This window comes from Salvelinus fontinalis, chromosome 26 (genome assembly GCF_029448725.1).
Source record: "Salvelinus fontinalis isolate EN_2023a chromosome 26, ASM2944872v1, whole genome shotgun sequence".
Classification (NCBI taxonomy): Eukaryota; Metazoa; Chordata; class Actinopteri; order Salmoniformes; family Salmonidae; genus Salvelinus; species Salvelinus fontinalis.
In genome coordinates this window covers 17,451,922-17,478,660 of record NC_074690.1, presented here as the reverse complement: position 1 = coordinate 17,478,660, position 26,739 = coordinate 17,451,922, and the positions used below count along the sequence as shown (strand labels likewise).

At 42.8% G+C, this 26,739-nt stretch overlaps 1 protein-coding gene across 2 annotated transcripts; it reads right to left on the bottom strand.

The window, feature by feature from the left end:
- Nucleotides 1-3,762: 3,762 nt before the first annotated feature.
- Nucleotides 3,763-22,512, bottom strand: LOC129823770 (F-box-like/WD repeat-containing protein TBL1XR1). 2 transcript variants are annotated; one of them, XR_008754685.1, is made up of 16 exons: nt 22,299-22,512; nt 20,442-20,503; nt 17,449-17,552; nt 16,632-16,777; nt 13,448-13,673; nt 12,902-13,034; nt 11,821-11,962; nt 11,346-11,409; nt 11,005-11,102; nt 10,663-10,845; nt 10,325-10,399; nt 8,755-8,882; nt 8,229-8,394; nt 7,793-7,894; nt 5,813-6,301; nt 3,763-3,854 (listed from the first exon to the last, which is right to left on the bottom strand). XR_008754685.1 is itself a non-coding variant. In XM_055882735.1 (15 exons), the coding sequence occupies exons 3-15, from the start codon at nt 17,504-17,506 to the stop codon at nt 6,275-6,277; spliced, it is 1,548 nt and encodes a 515-aa protein (XP_055738710.1). In that variant the 5' UTR covers nt 17,507-17,552; nt 20,442-20,503; nt 22,299-22,512; the 3' UTR covers nt 3,763-6,274. The 2 variants fall into 2 exon arrangements, 1 of the variants encoding a protein (XP_055738710.1); XM_055882735.1 differs by having other exon boundaries at nt 3,763-6,301.
- Between the last annotated feature and the right edge of the window lie 4,227 nt (nt 22,513-26,739).

Genomic DNA, 26,739 nt, shown 5'->3' with positions numbered 1-26,739 from the left:
AGCTGTGTTACTGTGGGGTTGTCTGATGTTGTTACAATAACATTGCATGTCAAAAATAGTACCTCTGGAAAGTTACAGAGTTAAAAGTATAGGCTCTGAATTACTTTGCCAGCAGTTACAGTAGGCTACACAACGCTGTCGGAATTGGGCGCTGCTGTGGTGCGCGTTATAGACTTATTAATTCCCTTCATCTGAACATCGGAGGTCTCGTCAACAATCATGCATGTCAGTTCAGTACACACAGTTTAAAAACAAAATAAAACATTTAATAATACATGTATTTGGGAATATATAGAGTATAACATACATGCTTATGTCTGTATCAGGCTGTGTAATTTAGTGACTTCCTGTGATAATGGCAAGGAAGGCCAATGCAGGGAGGGAATGGAGAATGGACCTCCCCTGTAAATTTGAAACAAGACCATTTTTTAAAATAAAATATATTTAAAAAATCATCATTGTAAATAAAACTTCATATAAAACATATCTGCATAAAACACAGTTTTGCAATGAAGGGTTTTAAGTAGTCTCAATAGCAATTCATTTTAATATCGCAATTTCACAACGTACTTTTGACCACTAGATGGCAGTGACTGGCCATTGAAAAAAAGCATCGGCTGCTCACACTGCATGATTTCCCTAACTTGTAGCCTAGGTTTGGACTACTAGACACAGAGCATGCAAACGTCACAAGACCGAAAGCAAATACTAACTCATATCTATTTGGCGTCGTTTCCAATTGGAGCAAATTAAGTATAGTAGGCAGAACAAGCAAGGAGGTGGGCAGAGCTAGCAAGATCCGATTGACATGTTTTAACATGTACACTGAACAAAAATATAAAAAGCAACATGTAGTGTTGTTCCCATGTTTCACGAGCTGAAATAAAATATCCCAGAAATGTTCCATAGGCACAGTAAGCTTTTGTTTACATCCCTATTAGTGCTAAGTTTATCCATCCACCTGACAGGTGTCGCATATCAAGAAGCTTATTAAACAGCATGATCATTACACAGATGCACCTTGTGCTGGGGACAATAAAAGGCCACTAAAATGTTCAGTTTTGTCACACACTGACAAAATTTTGAGGGAGCATGCAATTGGCATGCTGACTGCAGGATTGTTGACAAATAATTTAATGTTAACTTCTCTATCATAAGCCATTTTAGAGAATTTGGCAGTACGTCCAACCGGTCTCACAAGTGCAGACCACATGTATGGCTTCGTGTGGACGAGCGGTTTGCTGATGTCAATGCTGTGAACAGAGTGCCCCATGGTGGCGGTGGGGTTATGGTATGGGCAGGCATAAACTACAGACAACGAAGACAATTGCATTTTATTGATGGCAATTTTAATGCACAGAGATACCTTGATAAGATTCTGAGGCCCATTGTCTTGCCATTCATCTGCAACCATCAGATCATGTTTCAGCATGGGATGCTTTGGATCGATGTGTACGACAGCGTGTTCCAGTTCCCACCAATATCCAGCAACTTCGCACAGCTATTGAAGAGTGAGACAACATTCCACAGGCCACAATCAACAATCTGATCAACTCTATGCGAAGGATATTTGCCACGCTGCATGAGGCAAATACATGGTAGTGACTGGTTTTCTAATCCAGGCCCATACCTTTAAAAAAATATATATCTGAATTCCTAGTCATGTGAAATCCATAATTAGGGCCTAATTGATTTTAAAAAATTCCTTATAGGAACTGTAACTCAGTAAAATCTTTGAAATTGTTGCGTTTATATTTTTGTTTAGCATATTTGCTTATTTCTGTTAGGGAATAACTGAAGTGTGTGTGCAAAATTACTCAATTCACCCTTGCACGCCTTTTAAAAAACGCATTATTTTCAAAACTTTGGCAAAGGGTCTAATCTACAAAATTTTGAGCACTCTGCTCTTAACAGATTTTCTGTTCCCAAAACTACAATGTATTAAAAGCTGAAGTTAGCAGAACGGAGTCCAAGTTTCATCTGGCGCCATCTTCTCCCACTTCCCATCACTGGACTTCCTCTTATTACCATATTTGGTGGTGAGTGGAAGTTCTAAAACGGATGCTTCAGATTTGTACATCCTGTGAGACATCTGGCTCCTTCTGTCTGTGCCGAAAGTGCTCGAGGGACGATGCTACAGTGCATTCAGACCCCTTGACTTTTTTCACATTTTGTTACGTTACAGCTTTATTTTAAAATGTATTACATTTAAAAAGCATTCTCATCAATCTACACACAATACCCTATAATGACAAAGCAAAGAAAAAATAAATAAAATGACCTTATTTAAATAAGTATTCAGACCCTTCGCTATGAGATTCGAAATTGAGCTCAGATGCATCCTGTTTCCATTGATCATCCTTGAGATGTTTCTACAACTTGGAGTCCACCTGTGGTAAATGAAATTCATTAGACATGATTTGGAATGGCACACACCTGTCTATATAAGGTCCCACAGTTGACAGTGCATGTTAGAGCAAAAACCAAGCCATGAGGTCGAAGGAATTGTCCGTAGAAATCTGAGACAGGATTGTTTCGAGGCACAGATATGGGGAAGGGTACCAAAACATGTCTGTAGCATTGAAGGTCCCCAAGAACACAGTGGCCTCCATCATACTTCAATGGAAGAAGTTCGCCACCACAAAGACTCTTCCTAGAGCCGGTCGCCCGGCCAAACTGAGCAATCGGGGGAGGAGGGCCTTGGTCAAGGAGGTGACCAAGAACGCGATGGTCACTCTGCTCCAGAGTTCCTCTGTGGAGATGGGAGAATCTTCCAGAAGGACAACCATCTCTGCAGCACTCCACCAATCAGGCCTTTATGGTAGTGGCCAGACGGAAGCCACATCTCAGTAAAAGGCACATAAGACCACTTGGAGTCTGCTAAAAGGCACTTAAAGGACTCTCAGACCATGATAAACAAGATTCTCTGGTCTGATAAAACCAAGATTGAACTATTTGGCCTAAATTCCAGGTGTCACATCTGGAAGAAACCTGGCACCATCCTTACAGTGAAGCATCATGCTTTGGGGATGTTTTTCAATGGCAGGTACTGGGAGACTAGTCAGGATCGAGGGAAAGATGAACGAAGCAAAGTACAGAGATCCTCAATGAAAACCTGCTCCAGAGCGCTCAGGACCTCAGACTGGGGAGAAGGTTTACCTTTCAGCAGAACAATGACCCTAAGCACACATCTAAGACAACACGGAAGTGGCTTCGGGACAAGCCTCTGAATGTCCTTGTGGCCCAGCCTGAGCCTGGACTTGAACCCAATCGAAAATCTATGGAGACCTGAAAACAGCTGTCCAGTGACACTCCCCATCCAACCTGACAGAGCTTGAGTGGATATGCAGAGAAGAATGGGAGAAACTCCCCAAATACAGGTGTGGAAAACTTGTAACATCATACCCAGGAAGACTCCAGGTTGTAATCTCTGCCAAAGGTGCTTCAACAAAGTACTGAGTCAAGGGTCTGAATACTTATGTAAAAGTAAGATTCCATTTTTGTTTATAGAAGTGCAAAAATTATGGGGTATTGGGTGTAGATTTTTATTGTTGTATTCATTTTAAAGGCTGTAACATAACAAAATGTGAAAAAAAGTCTGAATATTTCCGAATGTACCATGGATAGACTACTACACAACCTATGACTGAAGAGGATGTGTATTTCATAAACAAAAAAAGATTTTAAAAAACAAAAAACTGGCAATACACCAAAAGGTCTCTAGGTGAGAAACAAACCAAGTCAACAGAAAAACCACACGGCTATTATCAAAATAGATTTTTTATTCTAGACGTTTCAAAGATCTGATTGATATTACAACAGTCAGATGCGTAGGTTGCAGAGAGTCTCAGCATCTGTGTGAGTGAGAGAAGATAACATGGGTAAGGGCGAAGACAAAATGAAACAAACAAAAAAAAACTATCTGCACACTGGTATTTAGCGACATGGTCCAGGGTGTTGTGGATAAATCACATTGAGATTTATTGTTCTTGTTCATTTTTGCTACAAATAAATCAGAATTATAAAAGTTTTTCAAAGAGTACAAAACCTTCAAGAGCTTTTTAGGCATAGCAAAGATAGAATTAGTAATTTAGGTAGGAACAAGAAATAGCAAACACTTGAATGCATTGTAAAAAGATTATTTTTTAAAAACAAACATTATAAAATACCATTCCACTGTCAAGACTTCCTAATAGTCTTCATGGAACGATCCACTCACTGTTGGTTATATTAAAGCAAACTTCAAAATACTCTTAGCTAGCTTCTGTACAAAATGCGTTTGTAAAACAAGTGACATTCTTTGAGCAAAGGAGGCTTTTGGAGAAGATTTTTTTGTTGAAAATAAAACATTGGTGTTTTAAAGCCACTGGATGTTAGCTAGGGCTACGAGATGGTATGTTGGAATGCCATGAAGTTGGCTTGGATCCAATGTGTACCCAACAAGTCAACAGTTTAGAAACTACTATTTTCCCTCGCCTTTTCACAGAACGACTACACGCGTTCAGCTACGGGAGAAATTAAACTAACAGCATTATCCTGCGTCTGGATGTACCAACCAGGGTTGGTGGTCAACGCCATTTAAAGTGCTCAAATTCCAATTCAATAACGGAAAAAAAGTTGCCATTTATTTTCCATTAAGATTTTATTCATATTCTAATTAGAAGTTGACTTCCAGAATGGAATTGACCAAAACCTTTTTGCTTGAACACATCTCCTGTTTTGCATTATTCTTAAGTGCAGAAAATAACTTAAAACAAACCCCTTCTTAGGGCTGCTCTTTTATAGCTATGACCGTTTAATGGTATTTTATAAAGACCCATTTCTCATGGTGAAAGACCCACATGATGCATAAGAATAACACATTTCCAAGCGTTTCGGAGAATTTTTCAAAACCAACCTTGCATACAAGTGGCATACAAAAAGAATCCCCTGTGATGTCACATATATATATATTATATGTAGTTAGAATGTTACGTCAAGTCATATGTTCCAAAGTCTGCTTCTCATCTCCCTGCCTAGAAAATATCACCTTCTGAACACCACAAAAAAAGCCCCATCTATCCATGCATAGGCCTTGACACAGCCTGTCTCCGAGTGTTGGTGCTGGGTAGAAAATCAATCATCCACAATGACTTAAAAGCAGACACAGCAGTACGTCCTCAAACAGAACACTTGAAACAATGGTTCACTCCAAAATCAAAGTTGGTCAGAAGTTACGACTCAAAAGTAGTCTTGGAACATTGACAAAATCTAATGTTTGACCAATTTCGGGTATGAAAACTCCCGGCTAACTTTGACATGGGCGTTTGTATGGGGGTTGTCCTGTGTCCTATTCATTCATGAGCTACCCAAAGCACTGCCATTCCTATGTTCTGGCTAAAAGAGCCGCGGAGGCACAGATGGACGATCAGCCTTTCCTTCTACATAACACTGAAACCTAAAGTAACATGTCCTTCGAATATGAAAGGATGGGGTTATGTAGTAGCTAACGGTGATGATCTTTAGTCCAGAGATCTAACAGTTTTCACACCTGAAACCATTTCTCAAGGTAAACAAGCAAAATGAGACATAGTGCTTTCCTCCCCACTAACTGCTCTTTGACAAATATTTAAAAAACGACAATTTTGGGCAAACTAAAAAACAAGCATCAAAATTACAATTGAAAACAAATTAACCCATTTCAACTTATGAAATATAGATTTGTTCAATGTTTTCTTGAGCCATAAACAAAAGTACAGTGCCAAAGTGAATGGATTTCTCCCAATAAACAGTTTCAAACCCAAATTGTAAAAGAAACAAAAATCCTACTGACCTCTCCACTCTTTCCCCGACATGTAACACAAACCTACGGCAAAAGGACGACAAAACATGCTGACATGTACAATATGCACACACCAACAACGTGAGGGGGAAAAAAAGCAATTTCTGGTATAAAGGATAAAAAGAAAGAAACTAAACAAAATAGCAGATGTTTTGGTATGTATGCAATGGGTCCCCTTTGGGATTTTATAATTCTCTGAACGTAAAAGTAATTTGTCTCTCCTGTGGGTCTGAGTCTGACGACGACGACGACACCCTTCACTGGAGGCTAGTTTGACCCCTTCACTGGAGGTGTAGTTTAAGTGTTTATGTGGGTGTTGAGCGCTCCGTCGGTGGTGGTTGTGATGGCAGGCCATGGCTTCTGTTGGGACTACAGCAGTGTAGACGACAGGCAGGGACAGTCATTTTGGCTATGTACACATTCGTAGTCGGTCCATGGCTCCCCAAACGAGCGTCATTTCCTCAGGTCTAATACACAAACCTGGAACAGAGAGAGCAGGAAAGATAGACGTTAAAGGTCATATGTAATGAGCTGGGCCATATATTTTTTGTCTGGCCACGTGACCAGACCTGGAAAACCCCTGGCCTTAAAAGGATCTTTATCTACTTTCCCAGTCAGATAAAAAAAAAATGTATGTCTCTGCCTGCAGTTTGAAGTTAAGAGGTAGATGACTGAAAGTCTATGGGTATCTGCTAGCTGGTACCATAGACTTCCAGTCATTATGCTAATGCTAGTTAACATTATCTGGCTTGTTGGCAATGGCTCGCGAATCTACCTCTTAACTTCCTTCATACTTGACACAAACATAAAAATGGTATCCACGAGTTCATCTGACTCTGGGGAAGTAGATAAATGGCCCCATTACCAAAATCCTGACGTATCCCTTTAACATAGAAACCAACTATGCCTTTAACAATGAGACAAACACACATCCATTACTAGTCTAAGTGGTGCAGTATACACTGCAGAAAGTCACTTCATTTTCATTCATTATTCAATTTGCGGAACCTCTAAGGTTCTGACACCGCCTGGTTTCGGTAACAGAGAGAACAGTCTATGACCATTTTTAAGCCTTGCTCTGACACCACCTGGCATAGAGGTCATAGATAGCAGAGAGCTCGGCTCCAGTGATGTACTTAGGCCATACGCACTACCCGCTGTAGCACCTTGCGTTCAGATGCGAAGCAGTTGCCATACCAAGCGGTGATGCAGCCAGTCAAGATGCTCTCAATGGTGCAGCCGTATAACTTTGAGAATCTGAGAGCCCATGCCAAATCTTTTCAGCCTCCTGACGGGGAAAAGGGATTGTCGTGCCTTCTTCACAACTGTTGGTGTGTGTGGATGCTAATTCCTTAGTGATGTGGACACCAAGGAACTTGAAGCTCTCGATCCGTTCCACTACAGCTCCGTTGATGTAGATGTGCCGTCAGCAAACTTAATGGTGTTGGAGTCGTGGGTGAACAGGGAGTACAGGAAGGGACTAAGCACGCACCCCTAAGGGGCCCCCGTATTGAGGGTCTGCGTGGCGGACGCGTTATTGCCTACCCCCACTGTGGTCCCTCAGAATGTCCATGATCCAGTTGCAGAAGGATGTGTTCAGTCCCAGGTTCCTGAGCTTAGTGATGAGCTTGGAGGGCACTATGGTGTGGAACTACTAGGACAATCCCTTACAGATGACCTGTAGATGCTCAAGACCATCGACAAACTAGCCATTTGATTCATTACTCCTCAGCTGCAACTGTTGACAAGTGAATCATTCTGTTTATTGCTCTTTTTGACCCCAGATGAATATAACAGACGCTGGATACTGGACAGGTAGCTAACAGATCATTAGCACAGTACTACAATCTATATATATAGTGTCACTACTTGGTGCTCGTGAACAGTGGGTGTAAATGAAGCCAGGCTCCTCCTGACACCAGGGAAATAATTCCTGGCTGTGTCCATTAAGAGACAGCTGGTGAGACTTACCGATCCGTCTGACGCACTGGCTCCCACCTTGTCGCCCGTGGCATTCCAGCACACCTCGAAGATACCCCCCGTTCCCCTATAGCTGTGGACTAAAGCCCCCGTCTGGACAAAGGGACAGACAGAGGGACAGGGGTGTAATCAGCCAAACAATGACCAGGAGAAATGGATTTGGGGGCAACTCAATTTCAATCATGTTTACATTATTACACGTATCTCACTAAGGGCTGAGCTCCAGATTTACATGTAGAACTCAAATTTTCACAGAAATCGCCCATTGAAATCAAGGCATCAGAGTCAGGCACCCAGATTCAGACCTAAATATTCAAACCCATTCGTCGACCACCAGACCCCAGCCCTACAAGAAACAGTCGGGCTTGAGATGTGAATGATGTACGAGTGACGTCAGCGACTGTGTGTGTGTCCGTCCGTCCCGTACCTGTGTGTTCCAGATGTGGACACACTTGTCGAAGGAGCCGCTGGCCAGGTGGCGCCCGTCGGGGCTGAAGGCCACACTGTAGACGGGCTCCTGGTGGCGGGTGAGCGTGTGGATGCACACGCCTCGCTCCACGTCCCACAGACGCACCGTCGAGTCAAACGACGCGCTGGGGAGAAGAAGAACAGTACTTTAGCATCCATCTTGGAAATTCATCTTCTGCTCCTAACGACCCAGACACCACCCATTTGGGAGGGAGCATGGTGCGGCGCCCCAGGAGCTGTTTAGGAGGGTAAAAGGCAGAGGAAGGACAGAAGATCTATTCACTTATATTTGATTACAGTGACTATCCTGGGCTCTTTATTTTTTCCTTCAGCTGGGGGGAAACAGATTGTCAGATAGAGATGAACACATGACTCCATACTACGTCACGTACAGATCCTAAATGTTTTTTTATGATACATAACCGCTTATGATAAAAACCACAGAGGAATGCTGGGAGTTGGAGTGTTTCACCGTCATCTATTACCTGGCCAGCATCAGGTTGGCATTGGGGTTGTTGGTCCCGGGCCCCGTGGGGCTCCACTTGATGGTGTAAATCTCCTTACTGTGGGCCTGCAGGTCATGGACACACGAGTCCTGCTTCATACTCCAGATCTGAGACAGACGGGAGACAGAGACATTATGTAGCACCATGGGACCGACTCAGGAAGGAGACAGAGACATTATGTAGCACCATGGGACCGAGTCAGGAAGGAGACAGAGACATTATGTAGCACCATGGGACCGACTCAGGAAGGAGACAGAGACATTATGTAGCACCATGGGACCGACTCAGGAAGGAGACAGAGACATTATGTAGCACCATGGGACCGACTCAGGAAGGAGACAGAGACATTATGTAGCACCATGGGACCGACTCAGGAAGGAGACAGAGACATTATGTAGCACCATGGGACCGACTCAGGAAGGAGACAGAGACATTATGTAGCACCATGGGACCGACTCAGGAAGAAGAGGTTGTAGATCCGGCCTATAAACTATAAACTAGGACCAACGGTCCCCAATAACCCTACTCTGTTCTTACTCCACTAAATACAAATTTGCCAGTACAGTAGCTAGAGGTCACTTTCATTCAGGAAGATGTCAGGAAGCTTGTTCTGAGCTGTGTGTGTGTGTGTGTGTGTGTGTGTGTGTGTGTGTGTGTGTGTGTGTGTGTGTGTGTGTGTGTGTGTGTGTGTGTGTGTGAGAGAGAGAGAGCTGTGTGTGTGTGTGTGTGAGAGAGAGAGAGAGCTGTGTGTGTGTGTGTGAGAGAGAGAGAGAGCTGTGTGTGTGTGTGTGAGAGAGAGAGAGAGCTGTGTGTGTGTGTGTGAGAGAGAGAGAGAGCTGTGTGTGTGTGTGTGAGAGAGAGAGAGAGCTGTGTGTGTGTGTGTGAGAGAGAGAGAGAGCTGTGTGTGTGTGTGTGAGAGAGAGAGAGAGCTGTGTGTGTGTGTGTGAGAGAGAGAGAGAGCTGTGTGTGTGTGTGTGAGAGAGAGAGAGAGCTGTGTGTGTGTGTGTGAGAGAGAGAGAGAGCTGTGTGTGTGTGTGTGAGAGAGAGAGAGAGCTGTGTGTGTGTGTGTGAGAGAGAGAGAGAGCTGTGTGTGTGTGTGTGAGAGAGAGAGAGAGCTGTGTGTGTGTGAGAGAGAGAGAGAGCTGTGTGTGTGTGAGAGAGAGAGAGAGCTGTGTGTGTGTGAGAGAGAGAGAGAGCTGTGTGTGTGTGAGAGAGAGAGAGAGCTGTGTGTGTGTGAGAGAGAGAGAGAGCTGTGTGTGTGTGTGAGAGAGAGAGAGCTGTGTGTGTGAGAGAGAGAGAGAGAGCTGTGTGTGTGAGAGAGAGAGAGAGAGCTGTGTGTGTGAGAGAGAGAGCTGTGTGTGTGAGAGAGAGAGAGAGCTGTGTGTGTGAGAGAGAGAGAGAGCTGTGTGTGTGAGAGAGAGAGAGAGCTGTGTGTGTGTGAGAGAGAGAGAGAGCTGTGTGTGTGTGAGAGAGAGAGAGAGCTGTGTGTGTGTGAGAGAGAGAGAGAGCTGTGTGTGTGTGTGAGAGAGAGCTGTGTGTGTGTAATGACCTTGAGTGTCATGTCGTCAGAGCAGGAGGCCAGCAGACTCCCCGTGGGATCCCACTTGATTGCGTTCACTTCATTCTATAGGAGGGAAAGAGAAAGGGATGATGAGTGGCAATACAAGGAAACACATTGTGAACTTTATAATATAGCAGCACACAAAGAATGCATTAACTGTCTAAAGGCACTTCCTGTAGTGACGTGACAGAACAGGAAGAGGACGGGCAATTTGAAGACGAGGCCTTTAGACTATAGAGATGAATCAATGTCAGTCACAATGTCAACGTGACTGAGAGGAGACTGTTGAAACGCATCCAGGCCAGACAGCCAGTCCCTGGTCTTACCGTGTGTCCCTGGAAAGTCTTGACAGGCCGGTCCTGCCCCAGCTTACACACATGTATGCACATGTCCGTGCTGCAGGAGGCAAACGTGTTGTTGCTCTGCCAGTCCACGTCCAGGGCCGGCGCAGAGTGGAAGGGAAACTGCTGCTTAGCCTCTCCTGTGTGAGCGTCCCAAATGATGGTTGTCTGAACGGGAGACGGATACACTGTCATAGTCCTTTCATCATGCATGACCAATGACAGCACACCATGATGAATCAAATTCATTTAAAATGATTTTAAACCAAACTGTCTATCACAAAACACATTATCTTACGTTATCCTACCTTGGCTACGTTATCTTACCTTATCTACTCCTGCACTGAGGATGAAGTTTCCTTTCTTATTCCATTTAAGGGCAAATATAGGACCTTTATGCTGGCCCAAGGTACTGGCGAGGTTACCTGCAAAAACACATGTCACGGTGCTTGTTTAGCAGGAGAACAGGACTATGGGCCATCTATAATTCGGTGTTTAGAAATGTTGAGTTGTTGTCCTAGCCAAAAGGGATCCCCCTAAATGGACAGACATGTTGTCCAGAAATCACCTCAGTGGACAAAAGCTTATATTGTTTGCCTAAAACTATTAAAGCAAAAATGTTATGCAAACAATTGACAACGGCCGTAGTGCATCTTTAAATGGCTTACCGTCTTTAGTCCATATTCTGGCAAAGCCGTCGTACGAGCCTGTGGCTAGCAGCGTACCCTCACTCTGGAAAAGACAAATTCAGCACTTATTTAGGATTTTTTTAAATACCAAAACTAAACCCTTTAAATAACCTGGAATTCTGGGTTGCCATATATTTGTTTATTTCTGTTGCACTCCAGATTGGGACCAAACAAGGGACCGATCCTAATTTGAGATTTATGTGCATTACTAAAATCTTGGCAAAAAATGATTTCCCGATGACACCAAACATTTACCAGAAAGTCAGTTTTGCCTGCTTGTCTTGAGTTGCGATTAAGCCCAAAGTAGTTAAATGCAGGTTGAGTATCCTTCATAGAGCAGGGAAATGACAGCCAGCTCTACTGTTACTCAGCCCTGTATTTTCCATGGGAGAGAGAAGCCGTCCCATATTTTCAGCTGGGAAGACAAACTAATCGGGGTCTCTCTCCAACTCACATTCCAGTCCAGTGAGGTGACGTCTTTGTTGCTAGGTACGTCCTGGCCTCCCTCCCGTATACAGTGTCTCAGCACCAGCTGCGTGGAGCTGCCCGTGTCGTTCTCACTCAGGTTCCAGATCCGCGCCGTCGAGTCCCCAGACCTGCGCACACACTGTCATCTAACATCCAACTTCTTTGGCTATCCTAAAACCACAGTAATGTCTGACTACGTAGATTGTATTATATGGTGCGTAGGATTCAATTAGATGTGCGAGTACAAAACACACAAATAAACATTATTTCACTGAAGGTTACCACCAGCAACCTGTTGGAAGCATCCTTGACTAAGTTCTGCCACATCAAAATGTAGGTCAACGCATACTTCTCCAGACTAACAATGCTGTATGAAGGTGGACTTTACTTTATGAACAGAAATCATTTATCTTTAGGCTATGTCCCTGCTCTGTAAAGAGACAGAAGTAGGACAGACAGTGAGACAGAAGTAGGACAGACGGTGAGACAGAAGTAGGACAGACGGTGAGACAGAAGTAGGACAGACGGTGAGACAGAAGTAGGACAGACGGTGAGACAGAAGTAGGACAGACAGTGAGACAGAAGTAGGACAGACAGTGAGACAGAAGTAGGACAGACAGTGAGACAGAAGTAGGACAGACAGTGAGACAGAAGTAGGACAGACAGTGAGACAGAAGTAGGACAGACAGTGAGACAGAAGTAGGACAGACAGTGAGACAGAAGTAGGACAGACAGTGAGACAGAAGTAGGACAGACAGTGAGACAGAAGTAGGACAGACAGTGAGACAGAAGTAGGACAGACAGTGAGACAGAAGTAGGACAGACAGTGAGACAGAAGTAGGACAGACAGTGAGACAGAAGTAGGACAGACAGTGAGACAGAAGTGGGACAGACAGTGAGACAGAAGTAGGACAGACAGTGAGACAGAAGTAGGACAGACAGTGAGACAGAAGTAGGACAGACAGTGAGACAGAAGTAGGACAGACAGTGAGACAGAAGTAGGACAGACAGTGAGACAGAAGTAGGACAGACAGTGAGACAGAAGGATATAGGAGTTTGCTCTGTACCCAGAGGCGAGCAGGTCGTTGACAGGGTTCCAGGCACAGATGAACACCTCTGACTCGTGGCCCCTCAGCACCATGGCCTTGTTTTGGGGGATCTCCACATCCCGGTCCACCTCCATCATCTCTGCATGGTGGTCTGGACACACACACACATACCATAAAGTTAGATAATAGACTCATCTTGTATCAAACGTCTTATATCCATCTAGAGTTCTATCTCTATGCTAGACACACAGGCTGAGTCCTGAGCCAATTCCGCACTTGCACATTCCTCCATCATTTAAAATGCATAGGACTGATGTAAGCATTGGCTGATGGAGTTTCCACCCCGTTAAATCCATGACCGGAGGGAGATATTGCTAGCTTGTCGAATAGCAGCTAAACCTACGCTAGTGTTAGTATGGATGACAACAGTTTACACCATACATTGTGCTTTAAACTCAAGAGGTGTGAGGCCTATGTATTGTAAATCAGTTGTACTGTTATAGCATCATGATCATGAAAGGAAACATGGAAAATGTAACAAAAATAATAAAAGGTTATGCTCACTGGCTAAGCCATGGGCGCCGTTCTCCTCGCCGTTGGCAGCGGTGCCTCCCTCTCCGTTCTTGGCACCGCCAGGCTGGAGGCCCTGGGTGCCGCTAGTGCTGCCGACCTGCTGCTGCTGGGCCAGCTTTTCCCTGTAGGCCTGCTGCCGCGTCTGCACCACGTCAGGCATAACCGCGTCGATCAGGGACAGCGACTCGATGGGCCGCCCGTCAAAAAGAGTGCCATCCTGGGTGGCAACAAGACAGAAGTTTGGGTTCTTACACAGTTTCAGGTACTACTAATGATGGGTGGGGCTGGGAACTGCAGGGACCTCACGATATCCTCACCATACTTAGCTGCTGATTTTATAAGTATTGCGATTCCATATGTATTGCGATTCTATACAGTTGAAGTCGGAAGTTTACATACATCTTAACCAAATGCAATAAAACTCAGTTTCACAATTCCTGACATTTAATCCTAGTAAAAATGCCCTGTCTTAGGTCAGTTAGGATCACCACTTTATTTAAAGAATGTGAAATGTCAGAATAATAGTAGAGAGAATGATTTATTTCAGCTTTTATTTCTTTCATCACATTCCCAGTAGGTCAGAAGTTTACATAAAGTCAATTAGTATTTGGTAGCATTGCCTTTAAATTGTTTAACTTGGGTCAAACGTTGTAGATAGCCTTCCACAAGCTTCCCACAATAAGTTGGGGGAATTTTGGCCCATTCCTCCTGACAGAGCTGGTGTAACTGAGTCAGGTTTGTAGGCCTCCTTGCTCGCACACACTTTTTCAGTTCTGCCCACAAATGTTCTATAGGATCGAGGTCAGGGCTTAGTGATGGCCACTCCAACACCTTGACTTTGTTGTCCTTAAGCCATTTTACTACAACTTTGGAAGTATGCTTGGGGTCATTGTCCATTTGGAAGACCCATTTGCAACCAAGCTTTAACTTCCTGATTGATGTCTTGAGATGTTGCTTCAATATATCCACATCATTTTCCTGCCTCATGATGCCATCTATTTTGTGAAGTGCACCAGTCCCTCCTACAGCAAAGCACCCCCACAAACATAACAATGGTTAATACGGCCAAAAAGTTCTATTTTTGTTTCATCAGACCAGAGGACATTTCTCCAAAAAGTACGATCTTTGTTCCCATGTGCAGTTGCAAACTGCCTTTTTTTAATGGCGGTTTTGGAGCAGTGGCTTCTTCCTTGATTGAGCGGCCTTTCAGGTTATGTCGATATAGAACTCATTTTACTGTGGATATAGATACTTTTGTACCTGTTTCCTCCAGCGTCTTCACAAGGCCCTTTGCTGTTGTTCTGGGATTGATTTGCACTTTTTGTACCAAAGTACGTTCATCTCTAGGAGACAGAACACGTCTCCTTCCTGAGCGGTATGACGGCTGCGTGGTCCCATGGTGTTTATACCTGCGTACTATTGTTTGTACAGATGAACGTGGTACCTTCAGGCATTTGGAAATTGCTCCCAAGGATGAACCAGACTTGTGGAGGTCTACAAAAAAAAATTCTGAGGTCTTGGCTGATTTCTTTTGATTTTCCCATGATGTCAAGCAAAGAAGCACTGAGTTTGAATGTAGGCCTTGAAATACATCCACAGATACACCTCCAATTGACTCAAATGATGTCAATTAGCCTATCAGAAGCTTCTAAAGCCATGACATCTTTTTCTGTCATTTTCCAAGCTGTTTAAAGGCACAGTCAACTTAGTGTATGTAAACTTCTGACCAACTGGAATTGTGATTCAGTGAATTATAAATGAAATAATCTGTCTGTAAACAATTGTTGGAAAAATGACTGGTGTCATGCACAAAGTATATGTCCTAACCGACTTGCCAAAACTATAGTTTGTTAACAAGAAATTTGTGGAGTGGTTGAAAAACGAGTTTTAATGACTCCAACCTAAGTGTATGTAAACTTCTTATTTCAACTGTATGTATTGCGATTCTCACGATTCTATATGTATTGCGATTCTATATGCATTGTGATTCTCTATGTATTGCGATTCTCACGATTCTATATGCATTGTGACTCTATATGCATTGTGACTCTATATGCATTGTGACTATATGCATTGTGACTCTATATGCATTGTGACTCTATATGCATTGTGACTCTATATGCATTGTGACTCTATATGCATTGTGACTCTATATGCATTGTGACTCTATATGCATTGTGACTCTATATGCATTGTGACTCTATATGTATTGTGATTTTCACAATTCGACAGCGCGCTTTCACTGTGATTCGATGTTCCAAACATATTGCTCACTATGTCTGCTGCAGAGGGACAAGAGAGAACAGTAGAAAACGAGTTTTGATCAGTCAGGGAAACAAAGAAATTGCTGAAAACAGGTTGGCTCACTATTTAAAAACAAAATGGAGAACAAGCTATAGGATGAAAAACAGCAGTTTTGGCGCAGGTACAGATGACTAGCACTAGCTAACTACCTACAGTAGAAAAAATTATAACAATAAATACATTACAAATCCATACTTGGAGTCAAATATCGATAAGATAGTCCAAAAATAATATTGCGATTTGTAATAATTAATTCCCACCCCATCACTACAGGTGATTCAGGGCCAGATGGTTTTATAATCCCCTAATGGCTGAAGGGGAATTCCACTCAAAAGTTTACATTTCCTTCTTTATGTTTCAATTGATATGTCTAACACGCGTCTTCACCCAGAAACTTTAGTCGAAATCTGTAGTAGAGCACAAAAAAATTACAATCCAATGACATCAGCTATAGCAGAGCAATAGAGCGCATGATGTCATAGGATTGCTCTTCCCTAGGATTAGATGTAATGTAATCCTAGATTTGTGGTTGGGGCAACTTCAACCGTCTTACATTTAAGAAATTAAAGGCTACATAGAGAAGGTATTGAACCCGGTGGCAGGTAGCCTAGTGGTTAGAGCGTTGGGCCAGTAACCGAAAGGTTGCTAAATCGAATCCCTGAGCTGACAAGGTAAAAATCTGTCATTCTGCCCCTGAACAAGGCAGTTAACCCACTGTTCCTAGGCCGTCATTGTAAATAAGAATTTGTTCTTAACTGACTTGCCTAGTTAAATAAAGGTTAAATCAAATAAACAGTCAATATATAGGAAAGTTAGCCGTTAGCGTTGCGCACAGTCAGTAAATAAGCAAGTTAGCAATGAGGGTACTGACCTCGTTGATGCTGACCTCTGCCTCCACGTACTGCAGGCCCTTCTGGATGATGGAGATGAGGGCAGCAGGGGGCACCAGAGCTCCGTTGATATTGGACTGGCTGATGTGGCTCTCTATACCAAACGTGAAAGCCGAGTGGGAGAAGCCTGGCAGACAGGGAAAGGGATGGAGAGAGGGAAATTAGTGTTGTTACACCTCTGTCCTTCAAATCGCCACAACACTGCGTCATTAGGTTGTTATGGTTACATTCACCTTGAAGAGTTTATACCCAGCGGGCGAAACTTGTTGAAATGAAGTCATAGTGACCTCATTTCAACCAGTGTCTGGTCATAGTGACCTCATTTCAACCAGTGGCTGGTCATAGTGACATCATTTCAACCAGTGTCTAGTCATAGTGACATCGTTTCAACCCGTGTCTGGTCATAGTGACACCCTTTCAACCAGAGTCTGGTCATAGTGACAATTTCAACCAGTGTCTAGTCATAGTGACATCATTTCAACCAGTGTCTAGTCATAGTGACATCATTTCAACCCGTGTCTGGTCATAGTGACATCATTTCAACCCGTGTCTGGTCATAGTGACATCATTTCAACAGGCTTCACCAGCTGTGTAACACTCAGTTAAGATTCCATTTGAGGAATATGGTGGTAGATATATTAAGCATTTTTCCTGCATTTCAGCTAGATAAATTATAGATTTGACAATGGATAAATGGCCCAAATTAGTTGAAATAGAAATGTTCAAAAAGGACGAGACACTACATTTCCGGAGCGGTCTACTGCACAAAGTACACGAGAAGATGTAGGTCTGTCTTACCCGACTCTTGCAGGTATCTGTACACCAGGAAGTTGACCTCATCACTGCTAATGCTCATTTTTAATCCTGGCGGTTAAACCATGGGGTCAGCGCAGGATAGGAGCCTAGCAAGAACAAGAGACAGACACAGTTACAACACCTAGCCTGACGAAATATGAATGCTGTATAGTCCTATTATACTCAGACACTTATTAACCGAGTGAACTGACATGTCAATGAACCCAGTGCCTTCGTCAGGGTTGAACATTTGAACACTTGCCCATGGATTACCAATACACTGATTAGTAACTAAGTATTTTAGTTGGAACTGGGCATGCTTTTGAACTTGGTAGTCTTGGCAAGTGGCAACATTGACTTTCAACACGTAGTGTAGATTATAAATGCATAGTAGATCCTTGCAAACAGGGTGTAATTCAAAAAATAAATAAATAAAAGACTAACTCCCAACGAATGATGACCTAAGGCCCTTTGATCCCTCACTTTGCCCGACCCACTTTCGATCCCTCACCTTGCCCGACCTACTTTCGATCCCTCACCTTGCCCGACCTACTTTCGATCCCTCACCTTGCACGACCTACTTTGGGCAAACTTCATAACACTGTGGCTACAGCAATCATCATTTGGCAGTACAATCATGGAGTTTAATTCTTCTTTGGTGGGTTGTGGAGTGTCCCCATCCTGGCCCTTAGGCAAGGCACTAGTTTCCATTCATTAATCCCCACAACTGGAAATCATTACCGAGCCCTCCTTAAAGAGGGCAGGCTAATTCTTGTGGACAAAACCACTAGGGAAAGGAAATGGGGGGGGGGGGGGGTTCAGGAATAACAGCCAGCATAGTTTGTATCCCTGCCGCGTATTTATTCAAGCAAAGCCACACACTGTTTAAACAGAACTGTGGAAATAAACAGGGACGTGGAGGGTGGCTGGATTGAAACTTCCAGCACTCTGTCATGCCAGCACACTAAAGTCAACACTCAGACCAGAAATTAGACCCAATGCTAATCAAATCAAGAGCGCCTTAGACTCTGGCGAATGACGATGCACTTCATGGTGCAGACAGAATCATGACAGTGTTGGGTGCGGAACCGCGTTGCAGAGACACCCATAGGTGTTCACATTGAGCATGAGTCAGGTTGCTGAGGTGGTGTCTACATACATACAATATATATATATATATATATATATACACATACACATATATTAATCTAAAATAGCTTTTTTAAACAAACAATACACCGACAACGGGTTTGCATGTTATTTTCTGAGTACACTGCTTTTCTCTTGTCCCATACCAATTACAGACAGGGTCTCTCTCCTCGCCTCCTTCTCAAAAGGCGTTGGAGAAGAATGAGAGAGTGGCAGGTTTTCATTCTAACTCGTAGCTGCTTAGAAACACCCTCTTACTGGCCAGGATTAGTGATGCTAAGCCAGACCATAGCTCACATTGCAAAGTGGTGGGTGACCTGCTGATAGCCTAGCCTGCCTACCGTTGACTATAGCCTATGTACTCAAATGGCGAATCGGAGGCACGCTTTACATACAATAAAAAAAAATAAGAGTAGCTTTTTAATCTTGGCCATCAAAACAGTTAGCACATGATTGCATTTAGAATTGTTATTAGTTATGCAATGACAGGGCTTATAAAAAACAAGTTTCACTCCAGTAACAGCTTTTTCAGGAGCTGCTATTATTCTGTCTGACAGGTGACAGGATATTCCTATCCTCAAACTAGGCTCTGTATGCTGTGTGTGTGATAAGATACATGATGACTAATGAAAATACACAACCGACAATTTAATTATACTAAATAATGCAAATTATACCTATAGACCAATAAGCATAACCAATCACATGTATTTTTGATGGCTAACCGGTTAACATCCCTAGATTGTATACAAGCCTCTCGGTAGACTATAGTATACTGTAGCGTCTACTGTATTGCACTCCCTCTCTGAACGCAAGGCCCAAGGACAGCACTCTCTCTAGGGTTGTCACGATACCAGTATCACGAAACTCAGAAGTATCGTGGCAAGGAAACAAAACATGAAGCGGACAAAATTTGCTGAGGAAAACAGTCCTAATATTGGAAACAAGCAGCCTTATGTTGTCACCCAGAATCACATGTTTCTTTTCCAAGCTATAGCACAATATTTTACATACAGTAGGACCAAAGAGTTGTCCGATTTGTGTTTTCCTGCCATGGAAAATCATGTATTGTAGTACCTAGTTTTGTGACAAACCTATGTTCTATGAATACGAGCCCCAAGGACAGCACTCTCTCCCTGAGCACGAGGCCCAAGGCTGTGAGTGTGAATGCATTAACACAGCACCGCACAGTTTGTACTGCACATTCCATCCATAAATCACAGCCGGGGCCTCGAGAGTGAATGAGCGGGAAATCATGTCAGCTACAGCTCGACAAGACAGATTACAACGGGTTGAGGCGTTTACTAATTGTGCCGATGTGTATTCCTATTCCCCCACATAAATATTGACAGCGTTCGAGGGACGGAAGGTGTTTCTTTTTCCAGTCCGCGCCGCTTTGAGGTCGTGCCACAAGTCTGTCGGGTCATGGAGGGTGAATATGACTCACTGGCGTGAGGTCTTTGTCTCTCTGTTTGACGTACACTGAAGTACAGGCCTCAACCCCAGAGTCCTGACATGTTGTCGGGGGCATGACTGTGCCTGTAGACTGCTCTCGTGCTCCTTCACTACAGTTCACAGGGCGGACGAGAAAACACTACGTTGATGTAAAATGACACGCTTATCCTATGGGGTGTCCAAAATTAACTCTGCATCCTGGTAGTCCAGGTCTGAGCCAACGTATAGAGAAAGTCATCCTTACAATGCATTTTGCAAGCAAGTCAAAGTGTGAACCTGCGATAACCACTGTGCTTTCTAATATACTATATTGGACAAAAGCACGTGTATGTTGCTTGTAAGGGACCGATGTAGGCTATTACATACGATGATGTCAGCTCCAGACTACTCACCATGTGATCAAGTGTCTTTCAGAAGCTCATTGCTCCACCATCCATAGGAGGAACTCCGCAATCTAGGAACCAAGACAGGGACAATAACAATGACGCTGTTGTTCATGTTGACCCTCCGCGGAGCAAGTGCTTGAGTGAAACCTTGAGTATACTGTTTAAAAGTACATAGCATGGAAAGAGGATGACACTATCATATTTCATAGCAACATCAGACCTCATGATTATCCATGACAAACATACAAATCCCAGTGCATAGATATTACATGCCAATGTTGTATGGGAGTTGTGAGGGAAATGTAGCAGTGCCTATGTAGGCAGATTGAGGAAAGAGTTGTGAGTTGACTGGCCAAGAAGGTTGTGTCACTCACTATACTATCAAACCAGGTCAGCAGTGTTGAAGCCAAAAACAACCAATGGACCTTTGTGCTACCAGTGCCCTGGTGGGAGAATGCAAGAAGCAGACTAGGGAGAATTATTACTACAGTACACAAGGACTGTGTTGTAGTAGTGTACCTTGAAAATGTGTGTTGAATTTTCAACATGTAGCCTACAATATGGTAGTTAAATTATTGTAAGGGCTATGATTTTGTTTCTACTTAAGCTTCGTTTTCTTGACACCTAGCGAGGTTGAAGAAATTGATAGCATGTGTAAGAAATCATATGTTAGTGTTTGTGTGTAGACTATAGTGGGAGGCTGGTTCCACACTCTCCATCCCATTACAACACACACTCAACAAAAACACTTGGTTGTGTATTTGATGGACTTTTCCTCTGGTGCTACAAATCATTAATACCGCCATTTTCTATCTCTTCTCTATTTGAAAATACAACGCTTGAATTTATTTTATTTATTTCACCTTTATTTAACCAGGTAGGCAAATTGAGAACACGTTCTCATTTACAATTGCGACCTGGAATGAGATGGCTAGTCTAGCTGACTGAGCCGTTCCCTACTACAGTAGTTAATGAACTCTTCCCTTTAACTATACGCAAGTCACTAATCAGTTGGGAGTGAGTTTAAACAGTGGATATCTAGCTAACGTCATTTCCCGTGGTAGCCTATTAGAACACTTCTACTTGATATCGAAGATCGGACTAATCCCTACTCATTATTATCATGGTCTTAAAATGGGAGGTTGGGCCCTGGCACCATGGCAATTTCTATTTCTTTAACACCCAGTTAACAAAAGTCCCCCACTGCCGAAGCATGAGGACCTACTAGTAGTGGCAGAAGACTGCTAACATTAGCACACTGGTAGCTAACTAATTGGAGGTCAATTACTAGTTAACAATTTAGCACAATTTACTATCGGTAACTTAAATAATAGTTAACTGCGTCATTTACATTTCATCTAACGTATAACCTCAGCTATTATAACAGAAACTCATTCATCTAGCCAAACTATTACGGTCTGTCACCTAACGTTAGCTTAGCCTGGTGACATAACGCTAGCTAGCTATTTTAGCTTACATAGCTAACTGGCTAGCTAACCGGAGAGCACAAATCCCATCCCCCACACGGTTGTTAGCAAATGAGGCTAAGCTAACGAAAGTTAGCTAGCTAGCCTGAGTACCGCGACGTGTTTTTTTCGCTCGCCACACTCCCGTGCCCATGAGGCATTGCTAAACGACTTAGCGTTAGCTAGCTAACTACACTAACGTAGTCTCAAAAACCAAAGGCAATCCTTTTGAAAGGGGTGGCAATATTTTGCATTCACTCCTATGTTCCAACAACAAATACAAAACATACGATTCGGTCTTATATGAAATGTTCTGCTAAACACTAGCTGGCTAGCAAGTAAGCTAGGCTAGTTAGCTAGCTGCTCTTTCAAAATGTCCCCATAATCCAGTACCTACTTTGTCTGAAATCTTTTGATAGATGGTTTCCGCTGTAATCCTCGTGTTCAAGCTAAACCATGTTATCCATTTACAAATATTGCAAAATTGATATCTCAAGGAAATGTATGAACATTTTAAAGATAATAGCTAGAGATACAGAGCCAGGCGGTTCGAAACCAACGGCTTCAGACACAGCAGCGTGACTATCCCTACAAAAATGGGCAGTCCTGGCAGCCTGCTACAGTATTTCCAAACGTCACTCATTGTAGCGGAGTACACAAAGCATAGTTATCAGAGTTTACAGGAAACGTGTTTCCTACTGTTCAACCAGTGATGTAGTGCTATTTTCTTATGCGCAGGAGCGGTATTTTTTTTATTACGATCAATTCAATTTCAATTCAAAGGGTTTATTGACATGGGAAACATATCTTTACATTGCCAAAGCAAGTGAATTAGATAATGAACAAAAGTGAAATAAACAATCAAAATAAACAGTAAACATTACATTCACAAAAGTTCCAAAGGAATAGAGACATTTCAAATTTCATATTATGGCTATATACAGTGTTGTAACGATGTGCAAATAGTTAAAGTACAAAAGGGAAAATAAATAAACATAAATATAGGTTGTATTTACAATAGTGTTTGTTCTTCACTGGTTGCCATTTTCTTGTGGCAACATGTCACAAATCTTGCTGCTGTGATGGCACACTGTGGTATTTCACCCAGTAGATAGTTTATCAAATTTGGATTTGTTTTCGAATTCTTTGTGGGTCTGTGTAATCTGAGGGAAATACAGTATGTGTCTCTAATATGGTCATACATTTGGCAGGAGGTTAGGAAGTGCAGCTCAGTTTCCACCTCATTTTGTGGGCAGGATGCACAAAGCCTGTCTTCTCTTGAGAGCCAGGTCTGCCTACGGCGGCATCTCTCAATAGCAAGGCTATACAGGGGTGTAAAAAGTATCCAATTGTGATACTTGAGTAAAAGTATAGATACCTTAATAGAAAGTTACTCAAGTAAAAGTTAAAGTCACCCAGTAAAATACTAACTACTTGAGTAAAAGTATTTGGTTCTAAATGTAATTGCTAAAATATACTTAAGTATCAAAGTAAAGTATAAATCATTTCAAATTCCTTATATTAAGCAAAGAAGATGGCACCATTTCTTGTTTTTCAATTTTCCGGATAGCCAGGGGCCCACTCCAACACTCAGACATATTTGTGTTTAGTGAGTCCGTCAGATCAGAGGCAGTAGGGATGACCAGGGAGGTTCTCTTGATAAGTGCATGAATTGGACCATTTTAATGTCCCGCTAATCATTCAAAATGTAACGAGTACTTCTGGGTGTCAGGAAAATAAATAGTAGATTACAGATACCCAAAAAAACGACTAAACTAGTTCTTTAAAGTATTTTTACTTAAGTACTTTACACCACTGAGGCTATGTTCACTGAGTCTGTATATAGTCAAAGCTTTCCTTAATTTTGGGTAGGTCACAGTGGTCAGGTATTCTGCCACTGTGTACTCTCTGTTTAGGGCCAAATAGCATTCTAGTTTGCTCAATTTTTTTTGTTAATTCTTTCCAATGTGTCAAGTAATAATCTTTTTGTTTTCTCATGATTTGGTTGGGTCTAATTGTGTTTCTGTCCTGGGGCTCGGTGGAGTCTGTTTGTTTTTGTGAACAGAGGCCCAGGACCAGCTTTTCTTAGGGGATTCTTCTCCAGGTTAATGTCTCTGTATGTGGTGGCTTTGGTATGGAAGATCTGGGAATCGCTTCCTTTTAGGTGGTTGTAGAATTTAACTGCTCTTTTCTGGATTTTGATAATTAGCAGGTATCGGCTTAATTCTGCTCTGCATGCATTATTTGGTGTTTTATGTTTTACACAGAGGATATTCTTTTGGTCTAAGGCACAGTATCTCAGTGCTAGAGGTATCACTACAGACCCTGGTTCGATTCCAGGCTGTATCACAACCGGCTGTGATTGGGAGTCCCATAGGGCGGCGCACAATTGGCCCAGCATTGTCTGGGTTAGTGTTTGGCCGGGGTAGGCCGTCATTGGAAATAAGAATTTGTTCTTAACTGACTTGCCTGGTTAAATATATAAAAAAGTGTTGGTGTTTGTCCCATTTTGTGAATTCTTGGTTGGTAAGCGGACCCAAGAACTCACAACCATAAAGGGCAATGGGTTCTATAACTGATTCAAGTATTTTTTGGCAGATCCTAATTGGTATGTTGAATTTTATGTTCCTTTTGATGGCGTAGAAGGCCCTTCTTGTCTTGTCTCGCAGATCGTTCACAGCTTTGTGGAAGTGTGTACTCTAGGGTAACGGTGTCTAAATAGAATTTGTATTTGTGGTCCTGGCAACTGGACCTTTTTTGGAACACCAATATTTTTTGTCTTACTGAGATTAACTGTAAGGGCCCAGGTCTGACAGAATCTGTGCAGAATATCTAGGTGCTGCCTTAGGCCCTCGTTGTTTGGGGACAGAAGCACCAGATCATTTGCAAACAATATACATTTGACTTTAGATTCTAGCAGGGTGAGGCCAGGTGCTGCAGACTGTTCTAGTGCCCTCGCCAATTCATTGAGATATATGTTGAAGAGGGTGGGGCTCAAGCTGCATCCCTGTCTCACCCACGGCACTGCACACTTGTTGTTGTTTGTGTACATGGATTTTATAATGTTTTTCCCCTAAACAACGCTTTCCATCAATTTGTATAGCAGCCCCTCATGTCAAATTGAGTCAAAAGCTTTTTTGAAATCAATAAAGCATGAGAAGACTTTCCCTTTCCTTTGTTTAATTTGTTTGTCAGTTAGGGTGTGCAGAGTGAATACGTGGTCTGTTGTACAGTAAATTGGTAAAAAGCCAATTTGACATTTGCTCAGTACATTGTTTTCACTGAGGAAATGTACAAGTCTGCTGTTAATGCAGAGGATTTTCCCATGTTTGCTGTTGACACATATCACACAGCAGTTATTGGGGTCGAATTTGTCTCCGCTTTTGGGGATTGGGGTGATCAGTCCTTGGTTCCAAATATTGGGGAAGATGCCAGAACTGAGGATGATGTTAAAGAGTTTAAGTATAGCCAATTGGAATTTGTGGTCTGTATATTTTATAATTTCATTTAGGGTACCATCAACACAACAGGACTTCTTAGGGTTCTGGAGCTCAGACTTTACGACCTGAAGATCACTGACGCCATGATTTGCCCTCGTATTTTTCAGAGTTCCCAGTTATTTTGACAAGGCATCTTTATAGAATACGCATAAAATGCATCCTCCAAATGCAATGTTTTCCTATGCACACATATATCAAGAATATTTTTTCATTTTAATACCTTAAAAACACGAAGTTAGGCATACCATAATCAAAATAGGCCATCATCACTGTCAATCGTGAATGATAATAGATGCCAGCTTGTTGTCCTAAACACAGGAAATGAGTTACCTCTGGTTCATTCAGCCATTCCTACGGGGAAAATGAATAGGGAAAGAATAGAGTTTTGGAATAAACACCGAAAGGTCTGAGGTTAAGGTCTTTGAAATCCAAGTTAACAAACAGATTACCGACCATTTCGAATCTCACCGTACCTTTTCCGCTATGCAATCTGGTTTCAGAGCTGGTCATGGGTGCACCTCAGCCACGCTCAAGGTCCTAAACGATATCATAACCGCCATCGATAAGAGACATTACTGTGCAGCCGTATTCATCGACTTGGCTAAGGCTTTCGACTCTGTCAATCACCGCATTCTTATTGGCAGACTCAACAGCCTTGCTTTCTCAAATTATTGCCTCGCTTGGTTCACCAACTACTTCTCCGATAGAGTTCAGTATGTCCATTTGGAGGGCCTGTTGTCCGGACCTCTGGCAGTCTCTATGGGGGTGCCACAGGGTTCAATTCTTGGGCCGACTCTCTTCTCTGTATACATCAATGATGTCGCTCTCACTGCTGGTGATTCTTTGATCCACCTCTACGGTGACGACACCATTCTGTATACTTCTGGCCCTTCTTTGGACACTGTGTTAACTAACCTCCAGATGAGCTTCAATGCCATACAACTCTCCTTCCGTGGCCTCCAACTGCTCTTAAATGCAAGTAAAACTAAATGCATGCTCTTCAACCGTTCGCTACCCGCACCTGCACACCTGTCCAGCATCACTACTCTGGACGGTTCTGACTTAGAATATGTGGACAACTACAAATACCTAGGTGTCTTCCAACATAACATAAAATTATCTGGCAACAGCTCTAGTGGACATTGCTGCAGTCAACATGCTAATTTCACACACCCTCAAAACCTGAGTAATCTGTGACATTGTGTTGTGTGACAAAACTGCACATTTTAGAGTGGCCTATTATTGTGCCCAGCACAAGCTGCTCCTGTGTAATGATCATGCTGTTTAATCAGCTTCTTGATATACCCCACTTGTCAGGTGGATGGATTATCTTGGCAA

Bases quoted from the DNA above. Each gene is read 5' to 3' on its own strand.
- LOC129823770 (XM_055882735.1), bottom strand. From the start codon at position 17,506: ATGAGCATTAGCAGTGATGAGGTCAACTTCCTGGTGTACAGATACCTG. The intron at 13,674-16,631 runs GTCAGTACCCTC...GTTGCCACCCAG, and splicing joins CAGAGGTCAGCATCAACGAG to GATGGCACTCTTTTTGACGG. The intron at 11,103-11,345 runs GTAAGCCATTTA...GTGTTTTTGCAG, and splicing joins CAGAATATGGACTAAAGACG to GTAACCTCGCCAGTACCTTG.